The 15408-nt window shown below is 40.8% G+C and overlaps 1 protein-coding gene across 1 annotated transcript in view; it reads left to right on the forward strand.

Moving 5' to 3' along the window:
• PRPSAP2 (phosphoribosyl pyrophosphate synthetase associated protein 2) overlaps positions 1-15408 on the forward strand; it is a 107283-nt gene that overhangs the window by 82667 nt on the left and 9208 nt on the right. Inside the window, exons 7-9 of the mRNA XM_007941466.2 lie at positions 6864-7012; positions 10135-10205; positions 11466-11612. Of these exons, the coding sequence (XP_007939657.1) occupies positions 6864-7012; positions 10135-10205; positions 11466-11612 (367 nt within the window). The remainder of the gene's footprint in view (positions 1-6863; positions 7013-10134; positions 10206-11465; positions 11613-15408) is intronic.

A 15408-nucleotide genomic window follows, 5' to 3' on the forward strand; every position in this document is an offset into this window, starting at 1 on the left:
GGCAAATAACAACAACAACAACAAATTTATGGCATAGAGTATCAGGCATAACCCAGAATGCATAAACAGCTGAAGATAAACTAGATGAATGGGACCTTCTAAAAATTGAATTTGTATGTGCTTCAAAAGAGTTCTCTAAATGCATAAAGAGAAATCCTGCAAATTGGAAAAAAAATATTTGGCAACAACATTTCTGACAAGAGACTTAATCTCTAAAATCTATGGAAAACTCCAGCACCTCAACAACAAAAAGATTAACAATGCAATTAAACAATTGGCAGAAGATAGGAGTAGACACTTCACTGAAGAGGATATTCAGGAGGTCAGCAAATACATGAAGAAATGCTCACGATCATTAGCCATCAGAGAGATGCAAATCAAAACAACAGTGAGATACCATCTCATTTCAGCACTGATGGCAAAGTTCAACAAGACAAGAAAATAACAAATGCTGACAAGGATGTAGAGGAATTGAGATTGTGGTACTGTCAAATGATACAACCACTATGGCAAGCAATATGGTGATTCCTTAAAAAGTTGGAATTAGAAATACCATTTGACCCCACAATCCCATTACTAGGTATATATCCTAAAGAAGGGAGAGCCAGGACAAGAACAGATATATGCACATCCATGTTCTTCGCAACACTATTTACCATAGCAAAAAGATGGAAACAGCCTAAATGCCCATCAGCAGAAGAGTGGATAACTAAACCATGGCATGTACACACGATGGAATAGTATGTAACACTGAAGAATAATGTAGAATCTGCAAAACATCGCATAGCATGGATGAACTTGGAGGACATTATGCTGAGTGAAATAAGTCATTTGCAGAAGAACAAATACAGTATTAGTTCATTATTGTAAAAGTCAAAGAAAGGTTTACATATGGAAGGAAATTTTCTTTTTTGGTTTCCAGGGGTGCGAGGAGAGGAAGCACTACAAAAAAAAAAAAAAAGACATCGACCCATGTTACTTTAGTTTTGTGTATTTCACTGTACATAAATTACATTTCAATAAAATGTATTTTTTAAAAAATAAATCTTCATATGAAAATCTCAGAAACCCAATATTTTCTTCCCAACCATGAGGATATAACAAGTCTCCATTTTCTATTTCCCTGTTGAGTTCTGACACCAGCCATCCGCATGGCACTACTTTCTCTCATGCTGACCTATTGCCATCATGTTGATTCTGACTCAGTGACCCCATAGGACAGAGTAGAACTGTCCTTTATGGAACTGTAATCTTTATGGAAGCAGTTTACTACATCTTTCTCCAACAGAGTGGCTGGTGGGTTTGAACTGCCAACCTTTTGGTTGGCAGCCAAGTACATAACCACTGCACTACCACAGCTCCTTCTCTGACCCTAGCTAGCTACTTGAAAAGGTGCCCTGGTGGCACAGTCATTAAGCACTTGGCTGCTAACCAAAAGGTGAACAGTTCAAATCTACCAGCTACTCTTATGGGATAAAAATCTGACAGTCTACTTCTTGGAGATCCTGTGGGGCTACTCTGTCCTATAGGTCACTATGAGTTAGACTCAACCTCAGGGCAATGGGGTTGGGAGCTGCCTGAAGCTAGGTTAGATCTCCTAAGTTGAAGGGACACACTCTTCAGACTACCAAATAGATGCCAACTGCAAACTCAGGAGCCTACCCGATACTCTACTTCTGACTTGCTGTCCACAAACATGGGGTTTCCCCACTACCCCTTTTGGATGCCAACCACAAACTTAGGAGTCTCCACTGGACTCCCTTACATTAATCTGCTGGCTGCCACTATTCCTTTGGGTTCAATAATTTGCTAGAATGACTCAGAACTTAGAGAAAGTATTATAATTATGATTACAGATGTATTATAACAGAAAGACCCAAATCAGTATCAATATAAAGAAGAGATGAATGGGGTGAAGTCTAAGAGGATCCCTAACATGGAGCTTTGGTGTTCCAGAGTGTCATGATACCTTCCATGTGTATCAATATCTTTCACCAATCAGGAAATTCTAGGAATTTCCATAGCCAGAGTCTGTCTTGGCTTTGTTGCATACTCAGGTTGGGGCCTTACTGAATATGTATGATTGATTAAATTATATTCTCCTTCCTTCCTGAATTTAGCTGACAAAGTGGTCTTTGTGGCATGGCAGCCCCTCCTGTTTTTGTACAGATCCTCAAGTGTTGTTGTGTAGAGGTTGTAGAAAATAAAGGCATCTTAGTTACTCGTGAGATTCCAAGGGTTCTCTTTCTGGAACCAAGGGACAAAGGCCAAATTGAGTTCTTAATATCCTTTCCTTGGAAATACAAACTGGATTCTTCATAGTTAGGGCCAGACCTTTGAAACATGCTTATGTGTGTTTGAGCTTAACCATAGAGGAGTTAGCTGTGTGTGTGCTACAGTAAAGATAACACACTTTCTTCTGAGAGAGGTATATCTGATAAAAGTATATCAGAGGTATATCTGATAAAATTGTACAAGCATGAATTTAAGTTTCTTGAAATAATGATAACACTGTTAGAAAGCTTTCTTTAGTTTTAAGAACCTGAGTAGGGGTGCGACTTTATCCTACTTAAAAAAAAAAAAGAATAGACCATTTACCATTGTGTTATTTGACTCATGGCAATGCCAGGAGTTTCAGAGTAGAATTGCACTGCATAGTGTTTTCAGTGGCTTATTTTTTGGAAGTAGATAACTAGGCCTTTTGAGGTACCTCTGAGTGGGCTCATACTACCAGTCTGTCAGTAAACAGTTGAGTCCTTAACTATTTGTGCCACTTAGGGACTCTGTTTTATCCTATTTACCTTATTCCCATCGAGGTGATTCTGACTCATGGTGTACTAGTTTAGATTGTGTGTCAATTTGGCTGGGCCATGATTCTGAGTGGTTTAGTACTTACGATGTCATCTTCCATGGTGAGATCTGACATAGTGTAATCCTCCTTGATGAGGTCTGGTATGAGCAGCCCATCAGTTGAAACAGTTTCCTTCCAGGTATGGCCTGCTTCCAATATATATTGAAAAGCTCTGGCACAGTTTTCTGCTCAATCTGGATCTTGCATCTAGTTCGTCATCATTCATCCAACCTCTGGTTCTTAGATTTGAACTAGTGGCCTGCTATATTGCCTGCCGATCTTGGAACCATTGCCTTTGCAGCTCATGAGTCAACAGCCTGCCATCTTGCCTGCTGATCTTGGGTTTGTGGTTGGGCAATCCTACTTCGTAGTGATACTGCCTCGGAAACCCAAGGAGGGGTCGCTATGAGTCGGGGCCGACTCAACGGCACATAACAACAACAATAAATAGCTACTTGAGTAAGGAAAGCCTTCTGCTTGATGTATGAGCCACAGACTTAGGACTTACCAGCCACTACAACTGCATGAGCCATTTCCTTGAGATCTATCAGTCAATCACTCTCTTCCTCCCTCTCTCCCCCGTCCCCGTCTTCTCTCTCCTCTCTTTCATTCGTATACATACATGTATATGTGTATGTATACATACACATACACACACACACACACACACAAATATATATATGTTGTTAGGTGCCATCAAGTCAGACCCGACTCATAGTGACCCCTCCTTGGGTTTCCGAGGCGGTATCACTACAGAAGTAGATCACCCAACCTTCCTTCTGAGGAGCAGCTGGTGGGTTTGAACCACCAGCCTTCTGGTTAACAGTCAAATGCCTTAGATACTACACCACCAGAGCTCCTATGTGTATATATGTGTGTGCGTGTGTGTGTCTATATATGGGGTTCACTGGTTTTGTTTCTCTGGAGAAGCCCATTTTAAGACACATGACTATAGCTTTTAAGAAACAGATTGCCAGGTCTTTCTTCCGAGGTGCCTCTGGGTTCAAATTGCCAACCTTTCTGGTAGTAACCAAGGGTTTAACCATTTGTGTCGTCTAGAAACTCCTTTTATCCTACTAGAGAACAGTATTTGGTGTTTCTGAGCATCCTACCTTTAAATGCCTTGGTTCTTGGTGGTGGTTAGTACAGATAGGGTTCTATTTACTTTCTAGTTGATGACCAGAGCCCTTGTTTTTAGTGATTCTTGTGACCTGTCAGGAACTTACTTTGCATTTTTGGTATATTTAGAAGCCACGTATTGTGAGCACATGTTGAGCTGTAAGCACTTGAACATTTGCTCTATGTTAGGTGCTATCCCAAGATGGATGAAAAGGTAAGACTCAGTGTTGACTCTTAGGAAGTTAGTCTGGGGAGAGATAGATGTTCATATTGTCCAGGGCCCTGTCTGAGGCTTGGGTAAGCAGTAAGAAAAAGGAAGGAATAACCAATGAGGAGGGGAGCTGGTGATGAAAGCTTCACGGAGTAGATACTGAGCTGCGTTCTAAAAGGGGAGAAGGCATTTCCACAGGGAAGCAAGAGAGGAGCATGGAGCCATGGGCCAGTGCAGCTCAATGAGACTGCAGATAGTTTTATGCTTCACAGAGGCTAGGGATGGGTGCAGGTTTGGGCAGAGGTCCTGTCTTTGAGGATTTTATTATGCTACTATTGTTATGTTTTATCCCATAGTGATGAGGGACCATATTAATCATGGAAGATACATGATTGGATTTGAACTTGCCACTCTTGTCAGTTTGGAGGACAGAAGGAGAGGTATGAGATTAGATGTGAGACTGTCATCAACAGCCCATGTAGGGCTTGAAGTAAGGCAGTGGCATTGGATATGGTAAACACAAGACAGCTTTGAGAAATAGTTATTGAAAGTATGTATTGTGGGGAGAGAGATTGCAGTCTGTCATGAGTCTGATGTCTTCTGGAGGAGGATAGAACTGGGCCACTGAGGGTGATGGAGCAGTTTGGCATTGAAAACATTTTTAATGGAAATTTTCAAACCAACACAAAAGTAGAGAATAATATAATAGACTTCTATGGATTTGTACCCAAGCTTAATAATTACCACCTTTCTGTAATGGAAACATCTATGTCCACATAGCCACTATGGCAATTTTAACTAGGTGTGCAACTCCCTTTTCAGGTCCCTGGGTGGTGCAAAGGTTAACGTGCTTACTTAAAGGTTTGAAGTTTGACTTCATCCAGAGACACCTTGAAAGAAAGGCTTGCTGATCTGCTTCTGAAAAACTAGCCATTGAAAACTCTATGGAGCAGTTTACTCTGACACACCTGGGGTCGCCATAGGTTAGAGTCAAGGCACCAACAGCTGGTTCACTTTTCTAGACCCAGTGACCATTCTGTGAGTTTAGAGAATTCAGCTTAGACCCAGGCTTCTCGTACTGGGATCCACATACCTCTGCAGGCTGAAGCCATGGGATCAACATGAGAAATCTTTTGTGGAGTCTTGATTTTATTGGGAAGTGTTTTTTTTTTTTTTTTTTTTCTTTTTAGGGGAAAATGTTTAATTAGTGTTGCTCTGACAAGAAATATACCACAAATGGGATGGTCTTAACAAACAGGAGTTTATTCTTACAATTTGGAGCCTTTGAGTCCAAGTTCAAAGTGCCAGGCTCTAGGGGCTGGGTGAAAGCCCCTCAGCCTTGTGCCTCCAGCTCCTAGCCCACTGGAGCTAGAGGCTTTTCTTCACTCAGACAGCTGCTAGCTGCTGAGGCTGCCAAGCCCAAGGTTGACAAGTAAAAAGGCACAGTCCCGATGTTACTAAACCACATGGCAGACCATTAACTTAAGTCCATTGTAAGTCTCAAGGTCGGCAGAGCATAGCAGGCTGCTGAGCAACAACATGGCTACATGCAGGGTCCAAGCGTGCCATAAGCTAGAGACCATACCCAAAGCCTTCTTCTTATATACGGGAAGCAGACCACATACCCAAAGGTAGCTACTCAGCTGTTTGTGGTAGATCCCACCATGGAGTTGATTGCCAGTCTCCTCATGGGGATTAACTACCACCAGCTGCCCAGCCACTCATCCAGGCCCAGCCAAGTTGGCACACAAACCGAACTACCACAATTAGTAAGTAACACACTTTAATATTAAAACAAACATGGAAGTATTATGGAACTGATGGTAAATTTTGTATAAAATTTTATGGCAGAACATGAGATTTCCACAATGTTCATCTATGACCAGTGTGCAGTCATTTTCAGACCAAACACAAGGCCCAGGGCAAGAGGGATCCTCACTTTCTGCTGCCTTGGACGGTGCTTTTGAAGGGATGTTTGACACCTGTGAGCTTAGGAAATCTTGAGTCGCCTTCAGCTCTGATTTTTCTAATATTGTCATGTTCACAAAGTAGACACAGACTAAAATCTTCGAATAATTGTGGATGTGTCTGAAACAACTCATGACAGTGTGTTTGGTTTTGTTTTTTTAACAGAAGAGGGAAAGGGGTTCTGCCACTGTGCTTTGGCAGGTAGACAGCTGGGCTTTGTTCTACTGAGCTGGAGGGAGGGATTACAAGAGGCCAGGGCCTGGGCTGATGGTTTTGCAGTATGTGCATAGTCAAAATTTAGGAAATTGTGTATATTAAATATATAGTATATTGTGTATCTATTATACCTCAACAAAACTGTTAAAAAAATTTAATGCTTAATACTTTGATCAGCGTTTAATGTACTTTACTTTGTGTGGTTGACTCTCCCCATTATTCTGTTAGTGGGTAGAATTGTCAATTACAGGTGAGGAAGTAAAGCTTAGGCAAGGGTACATAAGCTTACTCAGCTGGTTGATTGCAGACCAAGACGTGTGGCTGGCAGGTATGCCTGACATATGAAGTCTCCACATCTAGTCCTATATTCGAAGATACTCCTTTTCCATTATTCTTTAGGGAAACTACACTTATGTTCTCTTACTGTCTTCTTCCTACCAGCATTAGCAGGAAACAAGCGCTGAGTGGTTTGGAACTTGTGTCTAATGTTTTCCATAGGGCACAGTCTTTCGCAGAGCGCCTGCGCCTGGGGATTGCCGTGATTCATGGGGAAGCGCAGGATGCTGAGTCCGACCTGGTGGATGGGAGACACTCCCCACCCATGGTTAGGAATGCTGCCGCCATCCATCCCAGCCTGGAGATCCCCTGTGAGTGTGCCACCTGGCTCCATGTCAACATCTGTGCTGCTCTCCTCATTGGTTCTAAGGCTGACTTCATTTTGTTTTTCTTTTCAAATATGAACTACTCTTCTCTTGTTCTGTTTCTTGGCCAAACTGATAGCACTTTTTCTGACTGGATGTAGCAAGTACTCCTTGGATGGCCTGGGAGTGGTACAGCCCTCTGGACAGCAGTTTGTTCAGTCATAGCAGGAGTGATGATATGTCCAGACTATTGTGACCCAGTGATGACACTCTGGAGACTGTCTTTCTGATTTGTTTTCCTTCACTCACTCACTCACTCACTCACTCACTCACTCACTAATACATTAATTCAGTAATACATCCTAAAGGACAGTTGAACATATGCAAAAGGAGTTTTATGCACAGTTATTAACTGTAAAGTTACTTTTAATGAGAATTACTGGTAAAGTCGAAATGTTTTTACAGAGGGTTTAAAAAAAAAAAAAAAAACTGCGATGGAGTCGGTTCTGACTCATAGTGACCCTTCCTTGGGTTTCTGAGGCAGTATCTCTACGGAAGTAGATTGCCCAGTCTTCTTTCCAAGGAGTGGCTGGTGGGTTTGAACCGCCAGCCTTCTGATTAGCAGTCAAATGCCTTAGGCACTATGCCACCAGAGCTCCCATTACCAGAGGATGGGGTTTGGTAAATTATTTTTTATCAGTACAATAAATTATACAACCCTTTAAAATAATTAAAACTGTCTGGAAACAAGAAAATTATGGAATATATGTGAATAAGGCAGGATACAAAATTATATACCTGTCTTTGTCTGTGCAGAGACCAGAAGGGCATATGAAGAGTGAAAATAGTTATGATGCGGTGGTAGGATTATGCATGAATTTATTTTTATGTTTAAGAAACTTCTTTCAAGCTTTACTAACAACTTTTTAAGAAAAATACTGTCTTTGTTTGGGTTCTTGCTTTGCCTAGGAGTTTGCTCATGTATCAATAGAGAGAAAATTCAGCGGAAATATTATAGCTGGGGTAGCCATGAAGGATCTGAGAGACCAGCTTGTCCCTCGTGGATCTAGATGGCAAGGTGGGAAAGTAAGGCACTTGTTCCAGGCATGGATCATGGATGTTGGGACAGCCTGGAGGGTCAGAGTCTGTGGCAATGTCTGGCTCCATCACAGATCAGCTCTATGCCATTGGATAAGTTGTCATACCTCTCTAGGCCTGAACCTTTATCTGAAAATGGGGCTAATGAGAGTACCTGGGTCAGAGTTTATGCATGTGACATGCTTAGGCAATGGTGAGCCTAAGGAAACCTCTGAAGTCAGTTGTTGCTACTATAATTGCTATCATTATCATCATCTTCATCATTGTTAATGAGATAGGACTGTACTTAGGGAAATGGTCATTGCTAATGTGATGGTCCATGGTGTGACTGGAAGGACTTGGAGATCCTTGGAGGGAAGAGATGAGGATAAGGTATGTAATGCACTTCTAGGAGCAGACTGGGTAGGATTTTTAATTACATGTATACATACCCACAGTTAGGAGGTCTGATGGTGCTGTGGTGAAAGCATCTGGCTACTAATGAAAGGTCGGTGGTTTTGAACCACAGGAGAAAGATGAGGCAATCTGGTTCTGTAAAGATTGACAGCCTTGGAAAGACTATGGGGCAGTTCTACTCTGTCTTATAGGGTCAGTATGGGTTGAAATTGACTCAAAGGCAGGTGAGTTTTTGGTTAGTTTTATTTCCAAGTTGTGAACAGCAGTTGTCAGATACTTTGAGTTGGAGAATGTTAGTAAAATGGGTGTTTTTAGATCATCTGTGTGGTGTTGGGATAGACTTCAAGGAAGACTCAAGTAGTGATCACTAGAGGTCCTTTTTTGGGAATGTGGTACAGTTTTAATTTCACAGATCCTAAATTTTGAGCTTTTTTTGTACATTTGATGGTTTGACACTCTATTACAATGCTTGTTTAAGTTAATAGCAAATCAGTATCTGAAGCAAAAAGAAAGCATTATTCCTATCACGTTTTAAATATAAAGATTTTGATATTAGATTTTAAAACTTATTTTATAGCCTCTGATTTGATATCGATGAAAGAAAAATGCCAACTGAAAAGGAAAACAATACTTTTCCAGAATAGAAATACATTACATAATTACTCAAAACATGGATAAACAGGAAAATGATGCATGACGACTCAGAGAGGCACCACTTCTATATTGTGCTGGACATCCTTCCATTCTTTCCATCTTACTTTGTTAGAGCTGGAGTCACTGCTGAATACATATTAAGAATTTTAGTGTCTCAGCTGCATTACATATCTTCTCCCAAGTCATTAAAAACTTCTGTCAACAGAATTTTTTGGCAGACTGACATCCCATTTCTCTGGATGTGGCTCACACTGCCCAGCCATCAGCTGTATTGGTGTATTTATGTTGTCTCCTTTCTTTTGCCAAAATAACAAAAATGAAGCAACACACGAATTTGAGTAAAAGGATTTTTCCATACTTTGGCTTATTTCTTTATAAATTTCTGGAACTGAGATTAATGAGTCAAAAATAAGACTATTTGTAAAGCTCTTTAGGTTGTCACCTTGATTTCCTAAAGGGCTGTACCAATAATATACTCTTTCACCAGCATTGAGAACAAGTACCTGGTAACAGGAATGTTAAAATCGTTCAAAGTAAGTAAGTTCTGGTGTTGGTGTTGCTTTATTTTGTTTTGCCTTTTTTGTCCCCTTCTCCCCAACCAGGATCCAACCTAGGTTCATACATTATAGTTTATTGCTATGTGTCTTTAGTCTCTTTTAATCTAGTACAGTACTTCTCAGTTGAGGTGGAGGGATTTTGCCCCCTGGGAACTTTGGCAATGTCTAGAGACATTTTTGATTATCACAACTGTAGGGGGTGCTATTGACATCTGTTGAGTAGAGATGATGCTTAACATCGTATAATGTGCAGGACAGCCTCCAAAACAAAGACCTATCTGGCCTAAAATATCAGGAGAAATAAAGGTTGGAAAGCCCTGATGTAGAACACTTTCCACTTTTTCTTTCTTTACTGACATTGACTGTTTAAAGTTTGCACTACTTTTCACTGTAGAAACTTTGTGTTTGTTTTATTCTGACCAGTGCTGATTCCTAAAGAAAAGCCTCCAATCACAGTTGTTGGAGATGTCGGAGGAAGGATTGCCATAATTGTGGTATGTTGACCTGTTATCATTACTACTTTTAATATTTTCTGTTAATGTCCTGTTGAGTTGTTGGTTACCTGTGTACATATAAAGTAGCCCATGGACGGTGTGTAGACAGCTGACTCTCGGTTAAATGGGTACATTGTGCTAAATGTTTACTTTGGTCCAAAACTTGAAAAGTATCATTAGTTTTTAAAAAGCAGAAAATATCATGCAGTTAATGTTATTGGTAGTAATGTGGGAAAGTTTTTTTGTAATAAAAGCAGGATATAAAATCTATTGTAACTGTTGAAAATGCACATCCTCTCACATTCTATAAAACCAGTGCATGAAAAGAGTATATTTAATGTTTACATAGTTTAAAGAATAATAGTATAATGAACATCTGGATACCCACCAACCAACTTAATTAGAACACTGCCTCTTCCTCTAGGCTTTCTTCTGATCTCGTTGTCCCCCAAAGTTGTCAGTAGCCTGAATATTGTTCATTCCTGCTCTTACTTGTCTTTATACCTTCCACACATGTACCCCTAAACACTTTGTCATTTCGTTTTGCATCTTTTGCTGATGATGGAAACAGTCTTTATGCCCTTTGTATCTTTTTTATTCCACATTTTTGTTGAGATTGATTATTTATCTATTCTGCATACATAGTCTTCTGCTATTTCCAAACAAGTTGGCTTTGTACCTTCTTGTGCTTATTTTCTGGTGCATATACATAAGCGGTTCAAGGGGCCTCGTGGCAGAGTTGTTTAGAAGGTACACATATTACAGCTTTCCTCATACCAAACCAAAATTACTGCCATCAAGACAATTTTTACTCATTGCAACCCCTATTGGGTTTCCAAGGCTGTAAATCTTTACAGAAGCAGACTGCCTCATGTTTCTCTGAAGAGTGGCTGGTGGGTTTGAACCACCAAGCTTTTGGTTAGCAGCCAAATGCCTTAACCACTACATTACCAGAGCTCCTTAACTAACAAAATATATGGTAACAAAAGGATGCTACGGATTCGGTAGCACTTCTTTTTTCCTTCCATTACAATGGCATTTTTTAAAAAATGCTTTATTTTGAAGTAATCATAAATTCACAGGGAATAGCACAGTGACAGAAACATGTGAATGTGCCATATGTCTAAGCTAAACAGACACTTTCACACACAGCAAGCTTGTCACAGTGATGTTAGTCAGATCCTTTCTTTTCCCCTGGTGGGCTACACTCATTTTGGCAGAAGTGTTCCCGTGCCTTTTGCTCAATCTGTAACTTGACAGGATGACATCATCGATGACGTTGACAGTTTTCTGGCTGCAGCAGAGACCCTGAAGGAAAGAGGGGCGTATAAGATCTTTGTGATGGCAACCCATGGCCTGTTATCTTCAGACGCCCCGCGGCTAATTGAGGAATCCGCCATTGATGAGGTACCAGTCTGTGCGTGGCTCATGCTGCCCTGGTGCTCCAGAGGTCTGAGCTGTAGTTACAGAGAACAGGGAGGAGAGCGGGCGACTGGGACTTACAGATGGCTTTGAAATGAGGGTTATATTTGTGTGTTAGTGAACCTAAGCTTTGTTCTTTTGCCTGTGGTCACAGTTAATAATCATAATGACTGTCATAAATGAATCCTTGCTCCTCGCTGGGCACCCTGCCACATGCTTTGAAAACACTGTCACAACCTTCGTCTTCTAGCCTGGGAAGGTTGAGGCTGTTACCCTTTTTATTGTTGTTGTTATGTGCCGTCGAGTCGGCCCCGACTCATAGCGACCCCTCCTTGGGTTTCCGAGGCAGTATCACTACGGAAGTAGGATTGCCCAACCTTCCTTCCGAGGAGTGGCTGGTGGGTTTGAACCGCTAGCCGTCTGTGTCTTAGCCACTATGCTACCAGAGCTCCCTTTTTATAGAGGTGAACAAATGGTGGCTCAGCAAGATTAAGGAATTTCTTGAGATCAGATAGTTACTAAAGTCAAGCATTTAATGGTTCAAACCTCTCTTCGCTGATGCCCAGGCCCAGCTCTTTCCATGCTGCAAATACCCATGGTGTCAACTGGAAATGAAGGTGAAGGGGACGGTGCTCTAGGTTGCCTCTGGTTCCCTGGTGTGACCAAATCAAGGCCAGACCGAAGAGGCATTTAAAAGCAGATACAGCTTTAACTTGCCCTGCTTTGTCTACCCCACTCATTTCAGAAGCCAACCAAGTAGTCATGGGATTTTTATTGTGTTAGTTACATTTTTAGTATTTCTTAAGAAATAGTGGTGGTTCTTACCCTGAGACCAGAAGAACTACTACTGACCATTCTGATCAGGGCCACAATAGATGGTTTCTGGTGGAATAGGAGAAAAATGTGAAACAGAACATCAAATTAAAAAAAAAAAAAAAAAAACCCAAACGAGACTTACTGGACCAGTTGAGACCGGCAGACTCCCTGAGACTGTTGCCCTCAGATACTCTTTAAGCCTTAAGCCAAAACTTACCTCTGAAGTCACCTTATAGTTAAATAACAGATTGGCTTACAAAATAATGACTATCACCTATGAGTCATTTAAAACAATCACCTTTAAAAAAATCATTTCTGTGAAACCAAAATGATCAACAGTTACTTTCAAACAAACATAAGCATAATAGGGAAACTAGATTAATGGAAACAGAACAGCCAGAATGGAAATACTGAGGATATGCATGAATTGTGAAGAATGTAACCAGTGTCATTGAACTGTTTTTATGGAAATTGTTGAATAGGAAGCTAAACTGCTGTGTAGAAACAATAAAATACTATTTATTTTAAAAAGAAAGAAATAGAAGTTGCTGTCACCTATATGGAGTTCCTGGGTAGGGAAAATGGTGAAACACTCAGTTGCTAACTGAAAGGTTGGCAGTTCAAGTTTACTCAGAGACAGTCTACTGGAGATCTACTTCTAAAAAGTTAGCTATTGAAACCCTTTGGAGCACAGGTCCAGTCTGACACCCATGATGTCACCATGAGTTGACTCAACAGCAACTGGTATAACTGGTCTCCTGTATATTCCTGAGTATTGATTTTTTTTTTTTTTTAAATAATAATATGTTTCCAGCAAAGATTTGCATAGCAGCTTAGGTTCCATTCAACAATTTTTATAGAAGTTTTTTAGTGACATTGGTTACATTCTCACAATGTATTTTCATTCTGGTTTTTCTGTTTCCATTAATTAGTTTTCTCTGTCCCCTTATATTCTTTGTTTTAAAGTAATTGTTGGTCATTTTTGTCTCATATAGGTAGTTCTTTTAAAGGAGCACAATACTTAAGTGTGATATTCATTATTTTTTGAGCCAGTTGTTATTTAGCTACAGGGTGACCTCAGATTAGGTTTGGTTCAAGTTTGAAGAGTGTCTTGGGGCAGTATTCTTGAGGAGTCCTCCAGCTTCAACCAGTCTAGTAGATCTGTTTTTGTTGTTGTTGTTGTTGCTTGTTTGTTTGTTTTGGAATTTGAGGTTCTGTTCCACATTTTTCTCACATTGTATCAGTGTCCATCTTTTGCCCTGATTATACTGGTTGGTAGTGGTGCTGGTCACCGTGTAGTTCTTCTGGTCTCAGGGTAGATGATAGGCCATGGTTCGTGTAGACTATTTGTCTTATAAAGTTTCTTCTTTGAGCCTTTATTTCTCTTTTGCTCCTTAGTAGAGACCAATAGTTTTATCTTAGATGGCTACTCGCAAGCTTTTAAGATCTCACGAAGTATTGAATCTTAAATTAGTCAAATTCCTTTTGCTTTTCCAAGTCCCACAGTTTTACTTCTTAACACTAGGTCTCTGTGGTAGTTAGTTAAAGTTGTATGTCAGCTTGTTTGGGCCTGTTTGAGTGGCTGGGTACCTGGTGGTAGTTATTCCCCATGATGAAACTGGCAATCAACTCCATGGTGGGATCTACCACAAGCAGCTGAGTAGCTGCTTCAGGGATGTAGTCCACTTCCTGTATATAAGCAGCAGCTTTGGGAATGGTCTCTAGTTTATGGCACGCTTGAACCCTGCACGTAGCCGTGTCGTTGTTCAGCAGCCTGCCATGCTCTGCCAACCTTGGAACTTTCAGTGGACTTGAATCAATGGCCTGCTGTGTGGTTTGGTAACATTAGGACTGTGCCTTTTTACTTGTCAACCTTGGGCTTGTCAGCGTCAGCAGCAAGCAACTGGAGCAGGCAGCTCTAGTGGGCCAGGAGCTAGACGCAGAACTGAAGCCCCAGGTTGAGGCGTTTTCACCCAGCCCCTAGAGCCTGGCACTCTGAACTTGGACTAAAGTCTCCAAACTGTAAGAGAATAAATTCCTGTTTGTCCAAGCATCCCATTTGTGATACATTCTTGTTGGAGCAGCACTAGGTAACCGAAACAGTCTCCTTGATTTTGTCCCTTACTTTACCATCTTTGAGCTGAAAGACAGTCGAGCACAAACAAGGACAGGCTTGCGTGGCCTTCTCACTCACTTGGACCAAACATAACTAGGAAGCAAGAATGAAGTTAGAGACTCTCAAGGTGACAAGATCAGGGTCTGAGAATTCAAGTATTAAATGAAGTGGGAAGACTTTTCAGGCACAAGAATGCCCTGCTTTAGCCTGTCCACTCACCACCAGAGTTCTCACTGGCATCCTCTCTGCTTTGTACAAGCAGGTGAGAAAGAGCACATTAGAGGATGTAGAGGTGACAGCTGGCGGCAGGTCCTCATCAAGTACATTAGAGTTTGGAGTGGAGGTGTAAACACCAGGAGCAGACATAGTTGAAATCAAGTGTAGTAGGCAGAGGCTCTTCAATGTAGGTACCTTTGTACTCTTATAAGGGAGTTTATTGATACTCAACAGTAGTTACTTGGGTCAGTAATTAATAGCTAAACCATGATTAGTATGTTCATTGTTGAGGAAGTTAAGGTGGTTTTCATATAAACTTACAGAGAAAGCATAGTTACACAGCAGATTATAACCAATGTGGAAGCAATAGCACAATCGGCAAGTGAGGAGGGAGGAGAGGTGGAGAGGTGCTAATTGCTTTGTCTATCAAAGTAGGCAAAAAAAGTAGATAGTGCTTGGGATGACAAATCACGAAATCAAAGGGTTTTGTCTTTGTTTTATTTAAAGTGGTTAAATGAGATATGGAAAAACTAATAACTAACTTTATATGGAAAGGAAAGAGACCTCGGATAAGCAAAGCACTATTGAAGAAGAAAAACAAAGTAGGAGGTCTCACACTGCCAGATCTCAAAA

Source organism: Orycteropus afer, unplaced genomic scaffold, assembly GCF_000298275.1.
Source record: "Orycteropus afer afer isolate SDZICR_OR568_19922 unplaced genomic scaffold, OryAfe1.0 scaffold00080, whole genome shotgun sequence".
NCBI classification, from domain to species: domain Eukaryota; kingdom Metazoa; phylum Chordata; class Mammalia; order Tubulidentata; family Orycteropodidae; genus Orycteropus; species Orycteropus afer.